Below are 27,698 nucleotides of genomic sequence, written 5' to 3'. Positions count from 1 at the left end.
AGACACACCGCCACACACCGCCGTACTATGAGGGGCCCTGTGCCAGTGCCGTCGTCAACGAGTGGGCCCCCCTGCTTGCTCCAGATCACAGCACTTGCAAAGTTGAAATACTTAGCTCTCCCTGCTCCACCGCCATGACGTCTTCCGCGTGTCCTGACAGTGATATTCTGATCAGAGAGCGCAATGACAGCACGTCTGTACGCCCTCTGCCTAAACAACCAAGTGCAGTGACATGGAAGATGGGGACGACGAGGAGTCCAGACTAGTACAAGGATTCCCTAGCGAGGAGACTTATTTAATTGTTTTCAATGTTGGGACAGCAATTTTTGGGGAGCACTATACTCTGGAGAATGATATATGGGGCCCACCATACACTGGAGCATTCCAAAGGTGGACATCAGACACTGGAGCAGCATTTACAGGGCCCATTATACACTGGAGCATTAGAAATGGGGCCCATTATATATGGAGCATTATTTGGGCCCATAAGACAGTGGAGCTTCATCCATTTGGACCAACATATACTGTAGCATTATGTGGCGCTCATCATATACTGATTCAAACATTATATGGGACCAATGATTCTGTATGGAGAAATATATGGGCCTCATTACTCTGTATAGCGCACTATGCGGTGCCCATAATACTGTATGGAGTAATATACTATTGGAGAATTTAAAATCGATATCAGTCATGAGATGTAAAAAGTGAAGAATTTTTCATTGTACTATACCGCTATTTCTCTACCGTATCGGAGCATCATGAGTTGTGGTATGTGTTAAAGGGGCGCCCTTTGGCCCAGGGCACATGAAAACCTGGAGCCAGCCCTACCCCTCCACAATTTTAGCCAAATAACCCCCAGTTTTCAGTGTGTAACTATTATTATGAAGTAAATTAACGTTGACAAGCTTCAGTAATAAAAATTGAAGTTTTTGCCATTCAAATGGGCACTGTAGGTGTGTTTAATGTCCTCCACTCCCTGCCGACTTTGCTTCCCATTGACTTGAATTGGGTTTCGTGTTTTAGTCGGCCTTTCGACTTTTCACGATAATCGGCCGATTTCGTTCGACCCGACTTTTGAGAAAGTCGGGTTTCATGAAACCCGACTCGACCCGAAAAAAGGCAAAGTCGCTCATCTCTAGTCTCCATATTGAGGAAGAGCCATCACACGTCGTAGATCCCGGTAAAGTCATCATGGTTGCAACTATTAACCTGACTTCATTGCCGCCCGGTAAGACCTTTTTGCAAGAGAGCGAGAGGAAGCGAGTGTTACACTGGGGTCATGCCTCCAAGCTGGCCGGCCACGTGGGTCTCAAGAAGACACTCCTTCTCATCTCTCGTTTCTATTGGTGGCCATCTCTTCTTCAGGATTTCCGAAGTTTTATCGCCTCCTGCCCGTCGTGTGCCAGAAACAAAGTTCCTCGGCATCTACCATCTGGTCTCTTACACCCGCTTCAGATTCCTTCGGTCCCATGGCAGCATGTCGCAATGGACTTTATTACTGATCTGCCACGATCTTCTGATCACACGGTCATCTTGGTCGTGGTGGATCGATTTTCCAAAATGGCCCATTTTATTCCGCTGCCAGGGTTACCCTCCGCACCTGAATTGGCAAGGATTTTTGTCACCCATGTCTTCCGGATTCACGGCTTCCCCAAGCATATCGTTTCCGACAGAGGGGTGTGGTTTTGGAGGGCCCTATGCTGTATGATGGAGGTAACGTTGGACTTCTCCTCTTCCTACCATCCTCAGACTAACGGCCAGGCAGAACGAACAAATCAAATTCTCGTGACCTATCTCCGGCATTTTTCCAATGCCCACCAGAACGACTGGTCCAACCTGCTCCCATGGGCCGAATTCACCTACAACAACCATTACAGTGAGTCCTCCTCCAAGTCACCCTTCTTTATTGTCTACAGGCAACATCCAGGTGTTCCTTTGCCGGTACGTCCTGTCTTGGGTGTGCCAGCGGCCGATGTTCTGACCGAGGAGTTCTCCAGGGTCTGGCAGGAGACCAAAACCGCGCTTGATCAGGCCCAAGGCCGGATCAAGAGACATGCCGATAAGAGACGCCTAGATTATCCACAGTACCAGCCCGGAGATAAAGTATGGCCGTCTTCTAAGTTCGTCCGCCTGAAGCAACCCTTGTATAAACTGGGTCCTCGATATATAGGTCCGTTTGTAGTCTCGGCTCGTATCAACGATGTGGCCTACAAGCTGAAACTTCCCGCTTCGCTTAGGATTCCAAATTCTTTCCATGTCTCTCTTTTAAAGCCTGTTGTACTTAACCGCTTTCATCCTTCCTCCGGCCGTTCTCCTCCGCCTGTATCTGCACAGGATGTCTTTGAAGTCAAAGACATTCTCGCAATGAAAAAATCTAGAGGTAAGACTCTTTTCTTGATTGATTGGAAGGGTTTCGGTCCTGAGGAGAGATCTTGGGAGCCCCGGGAAAACATTCAGGCTCCTCGTATCTTGGCCAGATTCCTTTCCAGTCTTAAGAAGAGGGGCCCCGTAAGGAGGGGGGTACTGTCACACTCACCTCCTCCCTGGCGCCTGGCACGCTCACCTCCCCGGCTCTGGTCCGCTCTGCGGAGTCTGCGGCCGCTGTCCCGACCGCTGCTGTCCCTGCTACCTCTGCCCGGGCTCCTGTCACTGCAGTTCCATCTGCCGATGCCGCGGCTCCACCACTTGCGGTGTCTCCGGTCCTCGCCGCCTTCCGTGCCTCCAGACTGCCTGGGGCTCTCCGGCGCATCCGGTCCTCTCGCTCCGCCCCCTCAGCTGGCACCTGTCAATCATCCTTCCTGCAGCCGGCCCCTGCTCCTTCACACAGGCGTACAGCTAGATATGCCCCCTAGACCTGGCGTCCTATCTCCTGGCCCCATGATACAGCTGCACTCTGACCCGGAAGTTCACCAGCGTGCCCTATATCAGGCAGCCTCACTCTATGCTCGCTGCCTAACTATCTTTTGTGGTATCGGGTCCACACGCTCCTGCATTCCTCTTTGTCTCTGCGCTGTGTACCACTCCGTGGCCTCCGCTGTTCTTCCTGTTTGTGACTTTCCTGTGTTCCCTCCTAGATCCAGTCCGTTCCTGCCTCCGTCTTCCTGCTCCTGTGTCTCGCCCTGTACCGGTTCCTGCCGCACGCCATTGCCAGTCACGTCTGCCGTCCGCCGTTTCCGCAGTCTCAGAAGCCATCCATGTGGCTGTCGTCATCTCCCATCTGGTCGCCTGCACTTCCCTGCCTGCATACTCACCCGGCTGTTCCCAGGTATCAGCCTCCGCGGCGATAGTCTCCCTTGTGTCTGCCCCTAACGCTCCCTGTATAGGGGGTGGTCCACCTGGTCAGCTCACCTGAGGAAGGTTCGTCGTCGCGGTCCTGAGGGTTCACTCCGGAGGTCCCCAGTCTCACACAGGTGATAATGCGGGTCGCACCGGACCACCAAGAAAATTGTAAATTTTTGGTGTTGCACATAACAGGAATCCTACTCTGGTGAAAATGGTAACCAAGGCCTCGGCCACCTTGGCTGCAGAAATACTTGACAAGGCCATAGCTTCTGGATATAGGGTGGCATAGTCCACAACAGTGAGAATGTACTGCTTTCTAGATTTACTTGTTTTAGCCAGAGGTCCAATGATATCGACAGCTACTCTTTGAAAGTGTTCTTCTATTATATGGAGCGGTTGCAAGGGTGCCTTTGGGTGATCTCCTGGTTGCCCTCTACGCTGACAGATGACGCAAGTTTGGCAGAAATGTGCCACAACTTTGGAAATTCCAGGCCATTAGAAAATTTGAGTCAATCATCTCTCAGTGTGGGTTTTCCCTTGATGGTCAGCAGTAGGAATGTCATGAGCAAGGTGTAATAGGGAAACTGTATTTCTGAGGGACAATCAGCTGTTTGCTATAAGTCCAGGGTTTATCTAGGAAGTCAGTGTTGGTAACCCGATATAGGAGTCCATTTTCCCTGATAATTTTTTTCCCGCTTTCCCCTATCAGCCCTATTTCAGCCCGAGTTCTAAAACTAGCTAGGGTAGAGTCCGTTTCTACCTCTTGTCTAAACTGAGCTTTATTCCAAGAGACACTCATATGATCCCCACAAGAAGAATCACTCACCGGCTGTGACAGCAGTTCTGGTGGTCTTATTTCCATTGACGGGTTGAAAACGTCCACATTTGCTGCTCTCCTGGCTTGACTTCAGGTTAGCGCACCCACAAAGTGGTGTTGAAAATTCCCCACATCGTTTCCTAGCAGAACATCTGCAGGAAGGCTGCTCATCACGCTGATCATGCATTGTTTGGCCCCAAAGCCAAAATCCAGGGCCACACTCTCTCTTGGAATATATCTCTGATTACCTCCAGTCAATTCAATTGCAATTCCTGGTTCCTTTTGAATTGCTTCTTATCGAATTACTCGGGGATCGGCTATGGTGAGAAAAGCCCCAGTGTCACGAAAGCCAACAACTTTTTGGCCATCCAGCATGACCTCATGTAAATGTTTGTGCTGAAGATCAGAAGAACAGGTGGCTGTGGCTCGACATTGATGTTCGAAGTTCTGGAAGAAGCCCTCAATGTCGCCTGCAGCCTAATTAAATGGCTTGAAGTCCTTGCGGGACACTCTGGGGAATTCTCTCATGGTGGATGCTGTGGATACAGTCTGTCTGGAGCTTCCATAGCGAGCTGTCTCTCCTCCACAATGCCCTCTCTTGAGCTCTACGAATGGCCTCCATCTTATATTCTATAGTGACCTCAACTCCAAGCAATGCCATTTCCTCCTTGTACCACACAAACCACTGACTTTTTTGGGTATTTGCCTGCAGCTCCTGTCTTTCCTCCCTTTGCTGTGGGAATCCTTCTTCAGTGCCATCTTGCAGGCAAGCTCCTTGCAAAGCCTTAATTAGTTGCTCCTTGGTCAGTCCTTTGTAGCAGACTCCTAATTCATGGGCTTTTGTTTGTAGGCTCCTCACAGTCCAGTTCCTGTATCCTAAGGTTCCGGTTCCAGGCGTTGATGCACCACTGTCCTCCATTGTTTCTGCTCTAATCCCACTGCTTGCCACCACTTTGTGACGGGGTATGCGACAGACCACAAAGAGACACCAGGCCAATAAACAATCTAATGAGATTTATTGGTACAGGGAACTGGGCAGCACAAATAAAGGTAATTCTGCAGTATCCACAATGAGTCCGTCCATAATGCACCTACAATGAGTCCACACAAATGGAGCAGATCCGGGGACTCCACCCAGCAATGTGATTTTCACGTTTAGCGCCTTATTCTATGAGCTAACTATTTTTCCAGTTATATCTGTGAACGTCTGAATTATAATATAATATATAATTACTTGTGCCCATACTGTATATAGACATGTAATCTGCAGGTCCATTTGCACATATCACATTTAACATGTTTTTTTCACTGTTTTCAATGTTGTGTGTGTGCCTGACTTACACACTGCTACCACACACTTACTTGTGTTCTCAATAAAAGTTTTTCTACATGTTTAAAATACTTTTTTATTTTTAACCAGTTATTTTCTTTATTGGTTTTTGTGTTTTTCTATATGGTCCAGTTAGTATAACCAGCAGGTATATGTGTATGTGTCATCATTATTTGATGCTCTTACATCCATGCATTTATTTTCATGCTTACATATATATGCATATACTATCTGCGTGTTCCCCATCTTATTTGTATAATTGTCCATTTCTCTACTGACCAACGTTACTTCAGTTCCAACTAATAGGATAACAGTGAGGATTTCTTGAATTGTTTTGGGGACGCCAATTTCATAAATGTGTATATATACTTATGACTGACATCTTCTGTGTTCATCTCTGTATTTACCTTTGTATGCATCTTCATATATTACAGTAGTATGGGTCATTCACATTTATTCATTACTGCCACCACCAGTCATTTTTATAAAGGCTGAATGAACGCCTGGTTCTGGCAGCGGATGACTTTGGGGTGTAGTTTACAGAACAAAATGAAGAGAACTATTACATTTTTATATTTAATCCAGAACAATAGGCAGTGTTTATAAAAAATATACAAACAAATTTACGAAAGGGGCCAAAACTATATAGCATATAGTTACAAAAAATTCAAATGGATTAACAGAGAACTTACTACACTGAACACGGAGTTGGCTCAGCTAGCGGATGGAAGCAATCCGATTGAAAATGTATGGTTAACGGGATGAAGCCTACACTGATATATATCTTTCTCAGCATTGAACTGAGAATTCGGACATGACAGTTACTAAATAAATACCTGAGAGATAAACTTACCATCTTTTGGCCTTGAGTAGTACTTTCCAAATGCCATATCTTTTTGTGTATCTGGATATAAAAACTTTAGTGGGTTCTCTGGAATATTTTCTGCTGCCATCACTTTATAGTTGCGAATAATGTCTGGAAAACTCACAGCAGATAGCTCTTTCTTTGTATAAGGTTCCACAGAATGAAAAACAGACTCTGAAATATAATACTTGAAAGCATTAGAAAATGTTTAACCAGGCATGTATATACTTAATAACATTTCAATTACACACAATGGGGCAGTTTCGCTAATCCTATACAATATTTAGACTGCAAACCTAAATTAAATGCATATCAGGCTGTCTAGTCTTAACACTTGGGCAATGTTAGATGTTAAATTCACAGCATATTTGAATACTTTAGTTCAACAACAGACGTGATGCAAGTCATAGACACCAAATTTTTATATGGCAAAGTAAGCCACAATTTTAGCTTAGTATTTTTCCACAAGGATTTTTTGTTTTTTCTATACAATAATTTGTCAAAACCATATATGGTTTACAAGGTTTCTGAGTCTATAGAGAAATCACTTACACAGGAAATGCATAAGACACACATCACTAATACATATAAAACCGGACGACACTATGTGCACAGAGCGATTGTTGTCTTCAGTACCAAGAACAAGGTAAGACAGTCCACATCCCTACAATTCCATAGCTCATTTCTTGAGCATAAAAGTCTATGTGTCATGATCCAGGCCAGGGTTTGTTTCTTGTTATTCTCTCCCCGGTCTGGTAGTGCGGAGGTTAACCTTCTCTGTCTCGTTTTGGGTTCTGTGTGGCTATTTCAGTCTACTGTGGCCTGCAGATCAACGTCAGTGATAGTTCATGCTCCCAGGCTAGAGCAGCTGACCCCTTGATACCGTGTTTTTTCCTCTGCCCGCTTACTCTGTTCCCATGACTTCTCTTTCCTGCCACCCCACTTGTCTTAGTGTTTGCTCCCTGTGCTTGGACCTCTTGGTATGTGATCTGGCTTGTCTTCTGACCTGTTTGACTGTCTCACGTCTCCGTTATCTCTGCTCCCGTCTGGCTCTGTGTTCTGGCTTGTATGTGACCACGTGTTTTCCTTTTTCCTCTGGTCCTATTTTTCCTGACTGTTTTTGACGCGACTCATCTGACCACTCTTTTGCCACCTGGTGGCACCTGTTCTGCTGCTCAGTGGTGCTATGCTGTGTGTGCAACCTCTCTTCCCTCACCAGCACCCCCTGGTGGAGGTTGCGCTATACTGCACTGCAGCAGCATTATACTATGTTGGAGTAGAGCACACACAGCTTTTGTAACATTTTGGGGTACACTTTTTTTTAAAACAAAATGTACATGCAGGTTACTGCAAGTTTAGAGTTATAGGTAAGTTATAGGTACACCACGTGACAACTCCCACCACTAAATCAGAGCAATAGATAGTCATATATATATATATATATATACACACACCGGAGGACAAAAGGAGCATGAGATGGTATAAAGATAAGAATATCAATAAATTTTATTAGTGATCACACAAAGCGCATAGAGCCATAACAATATAGTGCCAATCAAAATGCAGATAACACACACCTAGGGCAACCCACCCCTCCTAAAGAGATGGAATCCATCCAGGTAAGAAACCCCATTTGTAGCTAAATGTCCAAAGTGCTAAATCCAATATATAAATATTATGCCCAGTGGCTTAATTGGGATCATATATGACTCCAGGGTTAGACATGGGGAAAAGAGCCAAAAATAGAATTAGTCTTACCGGTATTTCGGTTTCTAGGAACCTTCCACGAAAGCCAAATCGGAGGTTGCCTTCCCCGCCCTAATAGGGGACAGGAACACAAATAGGTTAAATACCCCTCCCCTTCTTGCAACCACAAGTGCTTTCCTGGACACACTAGCATGTATAGTTACCACAAAAGTGCAGGAATCATCCAATAAGGACATCAGATAGGGGGGAAATTAGTGCTAACGTAAAAGGTTCCTAGAAACCGAATTACTGGTAAGACAAATTCTATTTTCTCCAGTCACCTTCCACGACAGCCACATCGGAGTAATACCAACAGCTAATTTCTCTAAGGAGGGATCACGGCCTGCAGAACTCGTCTGCTAAATGTTAAATCCCTATTGAAATTTAGCTTGTAATGTCTGGTGAACGTGTGGATAGACGACCAGGTGCCTGCTCTGAAGAAGCATTCCCCCTCTCTGCCCATGATGCTGCTACAGCACGGGTAGAGTGCACCTTCAGTGAAGCTGGTGGCTCCAGTTTCTGTGATGAGAAGGCCAGGCAAATAGACTGATCCAGTTTGCGATCGTGTTCTTTGCCACCTTCTTGCCTTTATTTTGTCCTGACAAGTGGATGAATAGATTCTGGTCAATCCATCAGGTTTCAGTTTGCTGTAGGTAAAATAGGACCACTCTGCGAACGTCGAGAGAGTGGAAGGTTTCTTCCCTAGGGCTGGAAGGGCTTGGGCAGAATGAGGGTAGCACAATATCCTGATCCCTATGGAAGTTTTAGACCACTTTAGGTAGAAAAGAGTGATCTAATCTCAAGATAATTAGTAGTAATTGTGAGGTAAGGTTCTTGTATTGACAGGGCCTGCAACTCTCCTATACGTCTAGCCATAGTGATTGGACTAAAAAGATGGTTTTAAGAGTTAAGCTTTCTATGGTCAGGGATTCTAAGGGCTCAAATGGATCTTGGGTTAGGCTGTTGAGTACGATATTGAGATCCCAAGGAGGCACCTGACTTCGGAGTTTAGGCCGAATCCTGGCTGCCGATGCCATAAAACGTTTGATCCAGCGGTGGCTAGCTAGGTCAAGATCAAAAAAGGTGCTAAGAGCTGATACTTGCACTTTCAGAGTGCTGGGAGTAAGGTTGGAGTCACACATAGCGACTCACCAGCGATCCTGACAACAATATCAATGTGTCAGGATCGCTGGTGAATCGCTATGTGATCGCTGGTGAGCTGTCAAACAGAGAGCTTCAACAGCGATCAGCACAGCGACGCCCAGTGTCGCTGTGCACGTTAGTAACCAGCGCGCTGATGCAGGAAGCTGGTAACTAACGTACACATCAGGTATCCAAGGGACGTGCGTCCCTAGATACCCGATGTGTATGTTAGTTACCAACTCCCTGCATCAGCGCGCTGGTTACTAACGTACACATCGGGTATCTATGGGACGCACGTCCCTTGGATACCCGATGTGTACATTAGTTACCAGCAGATCGCTGGTCTCCCGCCTGTCACATGCAGCGATGCGTGGTGGCCAGCGGGAGACCAGCGACCAAAAAAAAGTCGTGGCCTTTCCTGCAGCGATCAGTGATACCAGCAGGGGGGCCGGTCGCTGATCGCTGTCACACACAGCGATCTCGCTGGTGAGATCGCTGTTGTGTCATAAAAACTGTGACTCAGCAGCGATCTCGCTAGCGAGATCGCTATGTGTGACGGGGCCTAAAGGCCCATCTCTAAGATGGAAGGGGTCAGGAGTGTTTGGGGAGCACCAGGACGTAAACCTCTTCCAGACCTTGGCATAGATGGCATTGGTTTCATGCTTTTCTGGAGGGTTTGGATTACCTTATCCGAGAGTCCTTTGGCTCTCAGGATCTCAGCTTCAGTAACCATGCTGCCAGGTTCAGTTTGTGAAGGTCCGGGTGTAGTAGAGGACCTTGGCGAAGGTCGACTTTTTGAGGTGGAAGCCAAGGGCCTTCCTGAGCCATGTCCAGTAGGGCACTGTACCAGCTTCTTCCAGGCCACAGAGGGGCGATTAGGATTGTGGGGACTTGGTCTGTCCGGATTTTTTGTAACGTCCTTGCCAGCATGGGTATGGGTGGAAAGGCGTAGGCTAGGTTGAAATTCCACAGTTGGGCGAAGACATCTATTCCCTGAGCCCCGTCCATGTGGTAGAGGGAGAAGAATGCCTTTGCTTTTGCATTGTGCCTGTTGGCAAATAAGTCCACCTCTGGAGTCCCCCATCTTGAGGTTAGGGATGAAAAAACTGCTTGGTCCAGGCACCACTCCCCTGGATGGATGTCTTTCCGGCTGAGGAAGTCTGCCTGGGTGTTGTCTGACACCTTCAGATGTACTGCTGTAATTGATAGTAGGTTTTCCTCTGCCCAGGAGAAAATCCTGACTGCTATCACCTTCAGACCGGCGTACTTCGTACCTCCCTGGTGTCGGAGATAGGCCACTGTAGTCATGTTGTCCGAGTAGACGCGGACATGGTGGTTTTGGATTAGCGATGATGACGCTTTTAGGGTCTCCTCTACAGCTTTCAGTTCTCTCAAGTTTGAGGAACTGGTGCTGAAGCTTGGTGGCCATCGTCCCAGAAAGTAGGATCCCTCTACTACCTCTCCCCAACCTCGTTGCCTGGCATCTGAGTGGAGTGTTTTCAGGGGAAGTTGATCCTAGCTGACCCCCTTCTGAAGATTTCGGTAATTCAACCACAATCTCAGGGCCGATTTTACATGACCAGGAAGGGAAATTCTTTGGGTCAATGGAATCTGTCATCTTCTGGAATGCAGAAGCATGTGTGTTTGTAGGGTACGTGTATGAGCCTGAGCCCAAGAGACCGCCTGGATACATGCGGTCAGAGATCCTAGAATAGACATCGACTCCGAGGGTCGGTGGTCCCTGAATCTGTTTATTCTGCGGACAAAGTCGACTTGACGATCTCTGGGTAGAAAGGATGTTCTTTCCTTTGAATCCAAGAGAATCCCTAGAAAACTTTCTCCTTGTGGAGGGATGGATTTCTGAATTCTCTAGGATCGGGATCCAACCCAGAGACTTTAGTATCTTCAGGACCTTCGCCACGTCCATCTTCAGAAGAAGGACAGATGGCGCAGTGATGAGGAAGTCGTCCAGATATAGGATAATGCATATTGCCTGGCGCTGGATGAATATTATTGCTTCCGCTATGATTTCGGTAAAAATCCCGATGCTGATGAGATGCCGAAGGGTAGGACATTGAATTGGAAATGGCTGACTTGTTGACCCCTAGAGACTGTGAATCTGAGGAATTTCCTGGGCTGTGGATGGATAGGCACATAGTAGTATGCATCCCTCAGATCCCCTGTTGTCTTTACCCAATTCTGTCTGATGAGCGGGATTGCCGACCTGATCGATTCCATCTTGAATCGCCTGTACCGGACCGATTCGTTTAATGGCTTCAGGTTTATTATGAACCTGTTTTTCCCCGACGGTTTCGTTACCAGGAAGAGACGAGAGTAATGGCCGTGTCCTTCTTCCTGTTTTGGCACCCGTGACACTACCTTCGACCGGAGCAGATTTTGGAGGTCCTTTAATAAGGAGTACTGGAGGTGTGGGAATTGTAAGGACGTCACCCTTAAGCATTGCGGGGAGGATTCTCAAATTATGTTTAGTCCATCTCGTATGGTACGGAGGACCCACTGATTCGTTGAGATGGACTGCCACTGGGTGAAGAAGAGTGAGAGTCGACCCCAGACTGGGGCACCATCATTGCTTGTTTGGGGTCTCTTGTTGGTTAGGGACAAGTATGTTCTTGCCCTTTCTTCCTTTAGGATAACTCCATCTCCCTGTTTTACCTTTCCCCCAATACTCTCTGTGAGGGTTGGTCACGGAGGGGGACGAAAAAAACGTCTCTTAGGATTCTTGTTTTCTGGGAGCGATTTCTTGTTGTCCGCGGCCTTGTCCAGAATGTCATACAGGACAGGCCCGAACACATAGTGGCCCTGGAAGGAGATGGCACATAACTTGCATTTGGAGGTAAAGTCGCCCCCCAAGATTTTAACCAAAGTGCTTTCCAAGAGGAGTTGGAGAGGACGGCTGCTTTTGCGGCTACCCGGACCAACTCGGTGGAAGCGTCGGCTAGGAACCCTGTTGCTTTCTGCAGTAGGGGTAAGGAGTCAAGTTTCTCTTCTCTTGAGGTACCCTGAGTCAGATGATCTTCAAGAGTGCGTAACCAGAGAAACAGGGATCTGGCCACGCAAGTGGAGGCTATGTTGGTTTTCAGTAAATTTGTAGAGGTGTCCCAGGACTTCCTTAATAGGCTCTCTATCTTCCGATCCATAGGATCTTTGAGCTGGGAAGAGTCCTCAAAAGGGAGGGTAGTTTTTTTTTAGATACCCTGGACAGCTGTACATCCACTTTTTGGGTTTCCCATAAAGAGCTATCCCCATCCAGGGGGAAATGATTTTTTAGCTCTGAGGGCACACTAAGACCTTTTTCTGGGAGACCCCATTTGTGGAGGATCAGATTCTGTTAATTCTCTTGTACCGGAAACCACTTTTGATTTTTAGGCTTCAGATCCCCAAACATTTCGTCCTGTACTGTGTACTTCACTTCTTCCTCCTCTACCCCCATGGTGCCCCTAACCATACTGATCAGTAGGCCCATGTCCTCAGAACTAAAATAATATTTTTTGTTCCCTGATTTAGGGGTAGTAGTGAAAGTGAAACCATCATTCTCCCAAGCGTCCTCCGAATCCGAGGACTGAATCTCGCCCAAGTCAGATTCTACCGGAGGTTTCGTCTTCAGATTCTTCCGGTGCTTGTGGTACCGGGATCTGGGAGAAGGTAGCCATGGAGGTCTGGACCTCCTGTTTTAAGAGGGATATGATGCTATCCAGGAGAGGGCTGCTCAGAGCGTAAGACCTCATCTGTACAGGACTGGCAGAGCATTTTCCCATATGAGGGGAGTCTGGCAGCACACATTTTACACTTGCTGCTGGTCCCCTTAGGGTCAGAGACCTTTTCTCCCTATAAGAGAGAGAGAGAAGGTTTGCTATGCCACTGAGGGAAAAACACTGGATAGCCGGGGCCGACTCTGCTACTTACAGTAGGAGGGGGTACACTGGACTCCGCTGACGCAGAGAGAGAAGGCATGTCACCGTCCATGTCTGTCTGTCGGCGTCAGACTGATGTCTTACCTGGTGACTGCTCCCTGGATCTTTTCAAGGGATCGAGGGTCCAGCTTCATCAGTGCTCCTCCTCCCCTTGTTGGCCCAATGGGGGGGAAACCGCATTTGGAACGCCCCCTGATGTTGCCGCCGGTCCTGGGAGCAAAGCGCCGGCTGGCACGTGTGCGCTCCACTGTGGAACGCGTAGAGGACCCAGAAGTGAAGCGCTCTCCGGTGCCCAGAGATGACCCGGAAGTGGAGGCGCGCCACCCCCGGCCGGCGCGCGCTCCCCGGAGACGGCAGCCTGGGGGAGGAGGAAGCCAGGGAGCTACTGGAGGCCCCCAGCACGCACGTCAACACCCCGCTTTACCCCCCCAGAGGGGCGCAGGAAAGGCGGGAAGGTCCCGAGTCCCGTGGAAGCGGGGAGATGGGAGCAGCTATAGGAGGAGGTGAGAAGAAGCCCCCGACCTCAGCTGCCCAGCTCAGAAGGTAATGTAGGGTGCTCTGCTCGCCGGCCACAGCAGCACCATCAGAGTTCCTCTTCGTGCCCGATAGGGGACAAGAAAACACTGGTGGTTGCAGGAAGGGGAGGGGTATTTAACCTCTTTGTGTTCCTGTCCCATTAGGGCGGAGAAGACAACCTCCGATGTGGCTGTCGTGGAAGGTGACTGAAGAAATATCATTGTTAGCAGTCTACTAGTGATTCATAATTAGGTAAAAATGTATCCTGTTATGAATGAGTCACCGTAGGAGGCAAAAACAGAAATACTAGCTAAGTCCAGAAAACCAGAGAAGTTGGCAGCTATCGGATTGCAGACCCCTGAACCTATCAACAACTAGCAGTAGCCGTGGGGGGTTCCTACGGTGCCCTAGACCCCTCGATCACAGCCGGAGATCTAAATAGCCTAAAGACAGAATGGGAAATCTAAACTGCCCCAGAGCAGACCCCAAAGCAATATCAGCCCCCAACATATAATGACGGTGAAGCAAGATGAAAAAACACTCACACAGATAGAAAGATAGGCTGAGCAAATGAAGGGGCCCAAGCTAACTAAATAGGAAAGGATAGAAAAGCTGCTGTCTGCAATCTGCCAAAACCCTATCAAAACAAGAGCCAACCGACTGATAGGGAAAAAAGCCCTGAAGACGCTAGGCTTCAAAAAGACTATATCAGTACTCAGGTATTTTCTGCAGACAGAGCAAAAAGGAATTCAGCTCACCCCAGCAGGGAATGGCAGAAATTCAGAAAAACAAGGTAAAACAAAACCAAAACACAAATGCAAAAAGCAGAGCAGAAAACTTAGCTTTTGAGGAGCAGGAATCAGACTGGTCTCCTAGAATCCCTCAGAGAGATCACCAGCAAGGCAGAAGGGCGTCGGCTGCCTTATAGCCAGTCAGCAATTCCAGTCACCCAGTCATCATCATCCTGCACAGGTGCTTGGTAATCAGCCTCACTACCTTCTTTCACCAGAAGAGGGAGTTCATCAGACCTCAATGGTGAAGGGGAAAATGAACTCACAACAGTACCTCCCCCTTGAGGAGGGGTCACCGAACCCTCATCCACGCCACCAGGGCGATCAGGGTGAGCCCGATGAAAGGCACGCACCAATCTATTGGCATGAATATCAGAGGCAGAGACCCAGGAATTATCCTCCTGACCATAACCCTTCCACTTAACCAAATACTGGAGTCTCCGTCTAGCCAGACGGGAATCCAGTATCTTCTCTACCTCATATTCCATGTTACCTTCAACCAATACAGGGTCCAGAGGTGCCACCCCAGGAACGACTGGTTCAACAAACCTCTTCAACAAGGACTTATGAAACACATTATGGATTTTAAATGTGACAGGAAGAGCCAAACGAAAAGAGACCGGATTAATAATCGCCAAAATCTTGTAAGGTCCAATAAATCTAGGCTTAAACTTAGGAGAAGCCACCTTCATAGCGATATTTTTTGATGATAACCAAACCATATCACCAACACCTGCCCTGAAGAAAATCGAGGATGAAACCCAAAGTTACAAAAAAAAGGTGACATCAAAGTGGCAGAACAAGCTCTATTATTTAAAGCAAATTCGACCAAGGGCAAAAATGAAACCCAATCATCCTGATCAGCGGAAATAAAACATCTCAAATACGACTCCAAGGTCTGGTTTGTTCTCTCCGTCTGCCGATTGGTCTGAGGGTGAAAAGCAGAGGAGAAGGACAACTGAATTCCCAGCTTGGAACAGAAAGTCCTCCAAAATCTAGACACAAACTGAACTCCTCTGTCAGATACAATTTTCTCAGGAATCCCGTGCAAGCGATCCACCTGTTGCAAAAACAGGGGCACCAACTCAGAGGAAGATGGCAACTTAGGGAGTGGTACAAGATGAACCATCTTAGAGAACCTATCACAAATCACCCAAATAACAGTCATTCTCTGAGAGACAGGCATATCAGAGATGAAATCCATTGAAATATGGGTCCATGGCCTCCTGGGGACCGGCAAAGGCATCAACAACCCACTAGAGCGAGAACAAGGTTTAGACCGGGAGCAAGTCCCACAGGACTGCACAAAATTCCTGACATCACGAGACAAGGCGGGCCACCAAAAAGACGGACTCACCAGATCTCTAGTACCAAAAATACCTGGATGACCAGCCAATGCAGAGCAATGAACTTCAGACATCACTCTCTTCTTCCACTGGTCAGGAACATACAACTTTCCACTGGGACAACGCTCAGGTTTGCCCTCCTGGAACTCTTCCAGAGCACGTCTAAAATCGGGCGAGATGGCAGAAAGAACTACCCCTTCACCTAAGATGGTAGCAGGCTCGGTCACCACAGGAGAATCAGCAAAGAAGCTCCTAGAGAGAGCGTCAGCCTTGACATTCTTAGTACCAGGAAGAAAAGAGACCACAAAATCAAAACGTGTAAAAAACAAGGCCCACCTAGCCTGTCTAGGGTTCAAGCGTTTGGCCGACTCCAGGTAAATCAAATTCTTGTGGTCAGTGAGGACCACAACTTGATGTTTAGCTCCCTCCAACCAATGTCTCCACTCCTCAAATGCCCATTTAATGGCTAACAGTTCCCGATTCCCCACATCATAGTTGCGTTCAGATGGAGAGAACTTTCGGGAAAAGAAAGCACAGGGATTCATTTTAGATGTTACAGGATCCTTTTGGGACAAAACAGCTCCTGCACCAATCTCAGAAGCGTCCACCTCTACCTGGAACGGGAGTGAGACATCAGGTTTCCGCAAAACCAGGGCAGAAGTGAATCTTCGCTTCAGCTCCTGAAAGGAAGAAACAGCCTCCGGAGACCAATTCAACACATCAGCACCCTTCTTAGTCAGATCAGTCAATGGCTTGGCAATACTAGAAAATTTTGCTATAAATTTCCAATAAAAATTAGCAAAACCCAAAAACTTCTGGAGGGCCTTCAAAGAAGTGGGCTGAACCCAATCATAAATGGCCTGTACCTTGGCCGGGTCCATTTCAATAGTTGACGGAGACATAATAAATCCCAAAAATGAAATCCTCTGTACCCCAAAAAGGCATTTCGATCCTTTGACATACAGGGAATTCTCCCTCAAGATCAGGAACACAGTCCGAACATGTTCCTCATGAGAATCCCAATCCTTGGAGAAGATCAAAATATCATCCAGATAGATAATTAAAAATTTATCCACAAAGTCTAGGAAAATGTCGTTCATGAAGCACTGGAAGACAGAAGGGGCATTAGTGAGCCCAAAAGGCATCACCAGGTACTCAAAATGTCCCTCCGGAGTATTAAACGCCGTCTTCCATTCATCCCCATGCTTAATGTGGATAAGATTATACGTCCCCCTGAGGTCAAGCTTGGTAAACCAGCAAGCACCTTTAACTCTGGAGAATAGATCCGAAATCAGGGGTAACGGATACTGATATTTAATAGTAATTTTGTTGAGGGCACTATAATCAATACAAGGCCTTAATGAACCATCCTTTTTGGCCACGAAAAAAAAAACGGCACCTAAGGGTGAAGAGGATGGTCTAATATGACCCTTCTCCAATGCCTCCTTAATATAGGATCGCATAGCCTCGTGCTCGGGTACAGATAAATTGAAGAGCTGACCCTTGGGAAATTTACACCACGGGCTCAGTTCAATTGCACAGTCATAACTCCTATGAGGAGGCAATGACGCAGACTCATTCTCACTAAATACATCATAAAAGTCCGCCAAATAGTCAGGAACATCATGCGACTGAGGAGAGGTGGAAAAAAACGGAGCCTCACTAAGGGCACACCGACAACCCCAACTCACCACAGACACAGATTTCCAATCCAAAACTGGATTATGAATTTGCAACCAGGGAAACCCCAGAACAATGGTACCATGCAAATTATGCAACACCAAAAATCTACAATTTTCTTGATGGTCTGGGGCGACCCGCATTACCACCTGGGTCCAAAACTGAGGTTTATTTTTCGCCAAAGGAGTAGCATCAATCCCCCTCAACGGGATAGGCGTCCGCAGAGGTGTCATCGGAAATCCAGAACGTTTAGCAAAATCCAAGTCCATTAGGTTCAGGGCTGCTCCCGAATCCACAAAAGCCTTGGCGGAAAATGTGGACAGGGAGCAGATCAGAGTAATTGCCAGAAGAAACTTAGGTTGAACACCACCCACAGAAAACGTGTGTGCAAAACGTTTCTCTCGTTTAGGACAGACAGAAATAATATGCGCGGCATCTCCACACAAAAAAATACAGCTTATTACGCCTTCTAAACTCCTGACATTGCTCCCTGGACAAAACTCTATCACATTGCATAGGTTTAGACACTTGTTCAACAGGTGGCAACACCTCTCGTGCAGTCCTGCGTTCACGTAAACGCCGATCAACCTGAATGGCTAATGACATAGAATCGTCAAGACCAGAGGGAACAGGAAATCCCACCATAGTATCTTTTACGGCTTCTGACAAACCCTTCCGAAAGAGAGCTACCAAGGCATTATCATTCTAGGTAGTAAGGACCGCCCACTTTCGGAATTTTTGACAGTACAATTCTGCAGAATTTCGACCCTGGCTCAATGCCAACAGGGTCTTTTCAGCCTGATCAATAGCATTAGGTTCGTCATACAACAACCCCAAGGCTTGAAAAAATGCGTTCACATTAGTCAGAATAGGATCATCTGGTTTCAAAGAAAACACCCAATCCTGGGGATCGCCACGCAGCAAAGAGATGACAATTTTAACCTGCTGCGCGGAGCTCCCTGACGAGTTAGGCTTCAAGGCAAAAAATAATTAACAATTATTTTTGAAATTCAAAAATTTAGACCGATCCCCAAAAAACACATCAGGAGTAGGGATCTTTGGCTCAGCAGCATGTGAATGAGCAAGGTAGGCGGAAATTCCCCGCACTTCCGCAGCGAGCTGCTCCACACGATCAGACAATTGCTTTATCTTCATTGAGAGAAAAAAAAAATCCCCCTACGGCCTCAGAGATATAGAGGAAAAAATATACACACTTTTTTTTAACAATTCTTTCCTGCTATTGAGTACCCTAGGATCTGCGGTATGGCTGGTGATTCTGTTATGAATGAGTCACCGTAGGAGGCAAAAACAGAAATACTAGCTAAGTCCAGAAAACCAGAGAAGTTGGCAGCTATCGGATTGCAGACCCCTGAACCTATCAACAACAACTAGCAGTAGCCGTGGGGGTTCCTACGGTGCCCTAGACCCCTCGATCACAGCCGGAGATCTAAATAGCCTAAAGACAGAAAGGGAAATCTAAACTGCTCCAGAGCAGACCCCAAAGCAATAGGCAGCCCCCAACATATAATGACGGTGAAGCAAGATGAAAAAACACTCACACAGATAGAAAGATAGGCTGAGCAAATGATGGGGCCCAAGCTAACTAAATAGGAAGGATAGAAAAGCTGCTGTCTGCAATCCGCCAAAACCCTATCAAAACAAGAGCCAACCGACTGATAGGTAAAAAAGCCCTGAAGACGCTAGGCTTCAAAAAGACTATATCAGTACTCAGGTATTTTCTGCAGACAGAGCAAAAAGGAATTCAGCTCACCCCAGCAGGGTACGGCAGAAATTCAGAAAAACAAGGCAAAACAAAACCAAAACACAAATGCAAAAAGCAGAGCAGAAAACTTAGCTTTTGAGGAGCAGGAATCAGACTGGTCTCCTAGAATCCCTCAGAGAGATCACCAGCAAGGCAGAAGGGCGTCGGCTGCCTTATAGCCAGTCAGCAATTCCAGTCACCCAGTCATCATCATCCTGCACAGGTGCTTGGTAATCAGCCTCACTACCTTCTTTCACCAGAAGAGGGAGTTCATCAGACCTCAATGGTGAAGGGGAAAATGAACTCACAACAGTACCTCCCCCTTGAGGAGGGGTCACCGAACCCTCATCCACGCCACCAGGGCGATCAGGGTGAGCCCGATGAAAGGCACGCACCAATCTATTGGCATGAATATCAGAGGCAGAGACCCAGGAATTATCCTCCTGACCATAACCCTTCCACTTAACCAAATACTGGAGTCTCCGTCTAGCCAGACGGGAATCCAGTATCTTCTCTACCTCATATTCCATGTTACCTTCAACCAATACAGGGTCCAGAGGTGCCACCCCAGGAACGACTGGTTCAACAAACCTCTTCAACAAGGACTTATGAAACACATTATGGATTTTAAATGTGACAGGAAGAGCCAAACGAAAAGAGACCGGATTAATAATCGCCAAAATCTTGTAAGGTCCAATAAATCTAGGCTTAAACTTAGGAGAAGCCACCTTCATAGCGATATTTTTTGATGATAACCAAACCATATCACCAACACCTGCCCTGAAGAAAATCGAGGATGAAACCCAAAGTTACAAAAAAAAGGTGACATCAAAGTGGCAGAACAAGCTCTATTATTTAAAGCAAATTCGACCAAGGGCAAAAATGAAACCCAATCATCCTGATCAGCGGAAATAAAACATCTCAAATACGACTCCAAGGTCTGGTTTGTTCTCTCCGTCTGCCGATTGGTCTGAGGGTGAAAAGCAGAGGAGAAGGACAACTGAATTCCCAGCTTGGAACAGAAAGTCCTCCAAAATCTAGACACAAACTGAACTCCTCTGTCAGATACAATTTTCTCAGGAATCCCGTGCAAGCGATCCACCTGTTGCAAAAACAGGGGCACCAACTCAGAGGAAGATGGCAACTTAGGGAGTGGTACAAGATGAACCATCTTAGAGAACCTATCACAAATCACCCAAATAACAGTCATTCTCTGAGAGACAGGCATATCAGAGATGAAATCCATTGAAATATGGGTCCATGGCCTCCTGGGGACCGGCAAAGGCATCAACAACCCACTAGAGCGAGAACAAGGTTTAGACCGGGAGCAAGTCCCACAGGACTGCACAAAATTCCTGACATCACGAGACAAGGCGGGCCACCAAAAAGACGGACTCACCAGATCTCTAGTACCAAAAATACCTGGATGACCAGCCAATGCAGAGCAATGAACTTCAGACATCACTCTCTTCTTCCACTGGTCAGGAACATACAACTTTCCACTGGGACAACGCTCAGGTTTGCCCTCCTGGAACTCTTCCAGAGCACGTCTAAAATCGGGCGAGATGGCAGAAAGAACTACCCCTTCACCTAAGATGGTAGCAGGCTCGGTCACCACAGGAGAATCAGCAAAGAAGCTCCTAGAGAGAGCGTCAGCCTTGACATTCTTAGTACCAGGAAGAAAAGAGACCACAAAATCAAAACGTGTAAAAAACAAGGCCCACCTAGCCTGTCTAGGGTTCAAGCGTTTGGCCGACTCCAGGTAAATCAAATTCTTGTGGTCAGTGAGGACCACAACTTGATGTTTAGCTCCCTCCAACCAATGTCTCCACTCCTCAAATGCCCATTTAATGGCTAACAGTTCCCGATTCCCCACATCATAGTTGCGTTCAGATGGAGAGAACTTTCGGGAAAAGAAAGCACAGGGATTCATTTTAGATGTTACAGGATCCTTTTGGGACAAAACAGCTCCTGCACCAATCTCAGAAGCGTCCACCTCTACCTGGAACGGGAGTGAGACATCAGGTTTCCGCAAAACCAGGGCAGAAGTGAATCTTCGCTTCAGCTCCTGAAAGGAAGAAACAGCCTCCGGAGACCAATTCAACACATCAGCACCCTTCTTAGTCAGATCAGTCAATGGCTTGGCAATACTAGAAAATTTTGCTATAAATTTCCAATAAAAATTAGCAAAACCCAAAAACTTCTGGAGGGCCTTCAAAGAAGTGGGCTGAACCCAATCATAAATGGCCTGTACCTTGGCCGGGTCCATTTCAATAGTTGACGGAGACATAATAAATCCCAAAAATGAAATCCTCTGTACCCCAAAAAGGCATTTCGATCCTTTGACATACAGGGAATTCTCCCTCAAGATCAGGAACACAGTCCGAACATGTTCCTCATGAGAATCCCAATCCTTGGAGAAGATCAAAATATCATCCAGATAGATAATTAAAAATTTATCCACAAAGTCTAGGAAAATGTCGTTCATGAAGCACTGGAAGACAGAAGGGGCATTAGTGAGCCCAAAAGGCATCACCAGGTACTCAAAATGTCCCTCCGGAGTATTAAACGCCGTCTTCCATTCATCCCCATGCTTAATGTGGATAAGATTATACGTCCCCCTGAGGTCAAGCTTGGTAAACCAGCAAGCACCTTTAACTCTGGAGAATAGATCCGAAATCAGGGGTAACGGATACTGATATTTAATAGTAATTTTGTTGAGGGCACTATAATCAATACAAGGCCTTAATGAACCATCCTTTTTGGCCACGAAAAAAAAAACGGCACCTAAGGGTGAAGAGGATGGTCTAATATGACCCTTCTCCAATGCCTCCTTAATATAGGATCGCATAGCCTCGTGCTCGGGTACAGATAAATTGAAGAGCTGACCCTTGGGAAATTTACACCACGGGCTCAGTTCAATTGCACAGTCATAACTCCTATGAGGAGGCAATGACGCAGACTCATTCTCACTAAATACATCATAAAAGTCCGCCAAATAGTCAGGAACATCATGCGACTGAGGAGAGGTGGAAAAAAACGGAGCCTCACTAAGGGCACACCGACAACCCCAACTCACCACAGACACAGATTTCCAATCCAAAACTGGATTATGAATTTGCAACCAGGGAAACCCCAGAACAATGGTACCATGCAAATTATGCAACACCAAAAATCTACAATTTTCTTGATGGTCTGGGGCGACCCGCATTACCACCTGGGTCCAAAACTGAGGTTTATTTTTCGCCAAAGGAGTAGCATCAATCCCCCTCAACGGGATAGGCGTCCGCAGAGGTGTCATCGGAAATCCAGAACGTTTAGCAAAATCCAAGTCCATTAGGTTCAGGGCTGCTCCCGAATCCACAAAAGCCTTGGCGGAAAATGTGGACAGGGAGCAGATCAGAGTAATTGCCAGAAGAAACTTAGGTTGAACACCACCCACAGAAAACGTGTGTGCAAAACGTTTCTCTCGTTTAGGACAGACAGAAATAATATGCGCGGCATCTCCACACAAAAAAATACAGCTTATTACGCCTTCTAAACTCCTGACATTGCTCCCTGGACAAAACTCTATCACATTGCATAGGTTTAGACACTTGTTCAACAGGTGGCAACACCTCTCGTGCAGTCCTGCGTTCACGTAAACGCCGATCAACCTGAATGGCTAATGACATAGAATCGTCAAGACCAGAGGGAACAGGAAATCCCACCATAGTATCTTTTACGGCTTCTGACAAACCCTTCCGAAAGAGAGCTACCAAGGCATTATCATTCTAGGTAGTAAGGACCGCCCACTTTCGGAATTTTTGACAGTACAATTCTGCAGAATTTCGACCCTGGCTCAATGCCAACAGGGTCTTTTCAGCCTGATCAATAGCATTAGGTTCGTCATACAACAACCCCAAGGCTTGAAAAAATGCGTTCACATTAGTCAGAATAGGATCATCTGGTTTCAAAGAAAACACCCAATCCTGGGGATCGCCACGCAGCAAAGAGATGACAATTTTAACCTGCTGCGCGGAGCTCCCTGACGAGTTAGGCTTCAAGGCAAAAAATAATTAACAATTATTTTTGAAATTCAAAAATTTAGACCGATCCCCAAAAAACACATCAGGAGTAGGGATCTTTGGCTCAGCAGCATGTGAATGAGCAAGGTAGGCGGAAATTCCCCGCACTTCCGCAGCGAGCTGCTCCACACGATCAGACAATTGCTTTATCTTCATTGAGAGAAAAAAAAAATCCCCCTACGGCCTCAGAGATATAGAGGAAAAAATATACACACTTTTTTTTAACAATTCTTTCCTGCTATTGAGTACCCTAGGATCTGCGGTATGGCTGGTGATTCTGTTATGAATGAGTCACCGTAGGAGGCAAAAACAGAAATACTAGCTAAGTCCAGAAAACCAGAGAAGTTGGCAGCTATCGGATTGCAGACCCCTGAACCTATCAACAACAACTAGCAGTAGCCGTGGGGGTTCCTACGGTGCCCTAGACCCCTCGATCACAGCCGGAGATCTAAATAGCCTAAAGACAGAAAGGGAAATCTAAACTGCTCCAGAGCAGACCCCAAAGCAATAGGCAGCCCCCAACATATAATGACGGTGAAGCAAGATGAAAAAACACTCACACAGATAGAAAGATAGGCTGAGCAAATGATGGGGCCCAAGCTAACTAAATAGGAAGGATAGAAAAGCTGCTGTCTGCAATCCGCCAAAACCCTATCAAAACAAGAGCCAACCGACTGATAGGTAAAAAAGCCCTGAAGACGCTAGGCTTCAAAAAGACTATATCAGTACTCAGGTATTTTCTGCAGACAGAGCAAAAAGGAATTCAGCTCACCCCAGCAGGGTACGGCAGAAATTCAGAAAAACAAGGCAAAACAAAACCAAAACACAAATGCAAAAAGCAGAGCAGAAAACTTAGCTTTTGAGGAGCAGGAATCAGACTGGTCTCCTAGAATCCCTCAGAGAGATCACCAGCAAGGCAGAAGGGCGTCGGCTGCCTTATAGCCAGTCAGCAATTCCAGTCACCCAGTCATCATCATCCTGCACAGGTGCTTGGTAATCAGCCTCACTACCTTCTTTCACCAGAAGAGGGAGTTCATCAGACCTCAATGGTGAAGGGGAAAATGAACTCACAACAGTACCTCCCCCTTGAGGAGGGGTCACCGAACCCTCATCCACGCCACCAGGGCGATCAGGGTGAGCCCGATGAAAGGCACGCACCAATCTATTGGCATGAATATCAGAGGCAGAGACCCAGGAATTATCCTCCTGACCATAACCCTTCCACTTAACCAAATACTGGAGTCTCCGTCTAGCCAGACGGGAATCCAGTATCTTCTCTACCTCATATTCCATGTTACCTTCAACCAATACAGGGTCCAGAGGTGCCACCCCAGGAACGACTGGTTCAACAAACCTCTTCAACAAGGACTTATGAAACACATTATGGATTTTAAATGTGACAGGAAGAGCCAAACGAAAAGAGACCGGATTAATAATCGCCAAAATCTTGTAAGGTCCAATAAATCTAGGCTTAAACTTAGGAGAAGCCACCTTCATAGCGATATTTTTTGATGATAACCAAACCATATCACCAACACCTGCCCTGAAGAAAATCGAGGATGAAACCCAAAGTTACAAAAAAAAGGTGACATCAAAGTGGCAGAACAAGCTCTATTATTTAAAGCAAATTCGACCAAGGGCAAAAATGAAACCCAATCATCCTGATCAGCGGAAATAAAACATCTCAAATACGACTCCAAGGTCTGGTTTGTTCTCTCCGTCTGCCGATTGGTCTGAGGGTGAAAAGCAGAGGAGAAGGACAACTGAATTCCCAGCTTGGAACAGAAAGTCCTCCAAAATCTAGACACAAACTGAACTCCTCTGTCAGATACAATTTTCTCAGGAATCCCGTGCAAGCGATCCACCTGTTGCAAAAACAGGGGCACCAACTCAGAGGAAGATGGCAACTTAGGGAGTGGTACAAGATGAACCATCTTAGAGAACCTATCACAAATCACCCAAATAACAGTCATTCTCTGAGAGACAGGCATATCAGAGATGAAATCCATTGAAATATGGGTCCATGGCCTCCTGGGGACCGGCAAAGGCATCAACAACCCACTAGAGCGAGAACAAGGTTTAGACCGGGAGCAAGTCCCACAGGACTGCACAAAATTCCTGACATCACGAGACAAGGCGGGCCACCAAAAAGACGGACTCACCAGATCTCTAGTACCAAAAATACCTGGATGACCAGCCAATGCAGAGCAATGAACTTCAGACATCACTCTCTTCTTCCACTGGTCAGGAACATACAACTTTCCACTGGGACAACGCTCAGGTTTGCCCTCCTGGAACTCTTCCAGAGCACGTCTAAAATCGGGCGAGATGGCAGAAAGAACTACCCCTTCACCTAAGATGGTAGCAGGCTCGGTCACCACAGGAGAATCAGCAAAGAAGCTCCTAGAGAGAGCGTCAGCCTTGACATTCTTAGTACCAGGAAGAAAAGAGACCACAAAATCAAAACGTGTAAAAAACAAGGCCCACCTAGCCTGTCTAGGGTTCAAGCGTTTGGCCGACTCCAGGTAAATCAAATTCTTGTGGTCAGTGAGGACCACAACTTGATGTTTAGCTCCCTCCAACCAATGTCTCCACTCCTCAAATGCCCATTTAATGGCTAACAGTTCCCGATTCCCCACATCATAGTTGCGTTCAGATGGAGAGAACTTTCGGGAAAAGAAAGCACAGGGATTCATTTTAGATGTTACAGGATCCTTTTGGGACAAAACAGCTCCTGCACCAATCTCAGAAGCGTCCACCTCTACCTGGAACGGGAGTGAGACATCAGGTTTCCGCAAAACCAGGGCAGAAGTGAATCTTCGCTTCAGCTCCTGAAAGGAAGAAACAGCCTCCGGAGACCAATTCAACACATCAGCACCCTTCTTAGTCAGATCAGTCAATGGCTTGGCAATACTAGAAAATTTTGCTATAAATTTCCAATAAAAATTAGCAAAACCCAAAAACTTCTGGAGGGCCTTCAAAGAAGTGGGCTGAACCCAATCATAAATGGCCTGTACCTTGGCCGGGTCCATTTCAATAGTTGACGGAGACATAATAAATCCCAAAAATGAAATCCTCTGTACCCCAAAAAGGCATTTCGATCCTTTGACATACAGGGAATTCTCCCTCAAGATCAGGAACACAGTCCGAACATGTTCCTCATGAGAATCCCAATCCTTGGAGAAGATCAAAATATCATCCAGATAGATAATTAAAAATTTATCCACAAAGTCTAGGAAAATGTCGTTCATGAAGCACTGGAAGACAGAAGGGGCATTAGTGAGCCCAAAAGGCATCACCAGGTACTCAAAATGTCCCTCCGGAGTATTAAACGCCGTCTTCCATTCATCCCCATGCTTAATGTGGATAAGATTATACGTCCCCCTGAGGTCAAGCTTGGTAAACCAGCAAGCACCTTTAACTCTGGAGAATAGATCCGAAATCAGGGGTAACGGATACTGATATTTAATAGTAATTTTGTTGAGGGCACTATAATCAATACAAGGCCTTAATGAACCATCCTTTTTGGCCACGAAAAAAAAAACGGCACCTAAGGGTGAAGAGGATGGTCTAATATGACCCTTCTCCAATGCCTCCTTAATATAGGATCGCATAGCCTCGTGCTCGGGTACAGATAAATTGAAGAGCTGACCCTTGGGAAATTTACACCACGGGCTCAGTTCAATTGCACAGTCATAACTCCTATGAGGAGGCAATGACGCAGACTCATTCTCACTAAATACATCATAAAAGTCCGCCAAATAGTCAGGAACATCATGCGACTGAGGAGAGGTGGAAAAAAACGGAGCCTCACTAAGGGCACACCGACAACCCCAACTCACCACAGACACAGATTTCCAATCCAAAACTGGATTATGAATTTGCAACCAGGGAAACCCCAGAACAATGGTACCATGCAAATTATGCAACACCAAAAATCTACAATTTTCTTGATGGTCTGGGGCGACCCGCATTACCACCTGGGTCCAAAACTGAGGTTTATTTTTCGCCAAAGGAGTAGCATCAATCCCCCTCAACGGGATAGGCGTCCGCAGAGGTGTCATCGGAAATCCAGAACGTTTAGCAAAATCCAAGTCCATTAGGTTCAGGGCTGCTCCCGAATCCACAAAAGCCTTGGCGGAAAATGTGGACAGGGAGCAGATCAGAGTAATTGCCAGAAGAAACTTAGGTTGAACACCACCCACAGAAAACGTGTGTGCAAAACGTTTCTCTCGTTTAGGACAGACAGAAATAATATGCGCGGCATCTCCACACAAAAAAATACAGCTTATTACGCCTTCTAAACTCCTGACATTGCTCCCTGGACAAAACTCTATCACATTGCATAGGTTTAGACACTTGTTCAACAGGTGGCAACACCTCTCGTGCAGTCCTGCGTTCACGTAAACGCCGATCAA

General features: G+C 46.6%; 1 protein-coding gene across 4 annotated transcripts in view; it reads right to left on the bottom strand.

Moving 5' to 3' along the window:
* STAT1 (signal transducer and activator of transcription 1) overlaps nt 1–27,698 on the bottom strand; it is a 630,302-nt gene that overhangs the window by 89,860 nt on the left and 512,744 nt on the right. For 3 of the 4 annotated variants that reach the window (XM_073558164.1, XM_073558166.1, XM_073558165.1), the window contains exons 21-22: nt 8,056–8,115; nt 6,286–6,471 (exon numbers count right to left, since the gene is read on the bottom strand). In XM_073558164.1, the coding sequence (XP_073414265.1) occupies nt 6,286–6,471; nt 8,056–8,115 (246 nt within the window). The remainder of the gene's footprint in view (nt 1–6,285; nt 6,472–8,055; nt 8,116–27,698) is intronic. The other variant, XM_073558167.1, reaches the window with a different exon arrangement.

This window comes from Dendrobates tinctorius, unplaced genomic scaffold, assembly GCF_039654945.1.
Source record: "Dendrobates tinctorius isolate UK_male_01 unplaced genomic scaffold, ASM3965494v1 ptg000254l, whole genome shotgun sequence".
NCBI lineage: Eukaryota > Metazoa > Chordata > Amphibia > Anura > Dendrobatidae > Dendrobates > Dendrobates tinctorius.
Note: the sequence above shows the minus strand (reverse complement) of the source record. Positions and strands in the feature narration are given on the sequence as shown.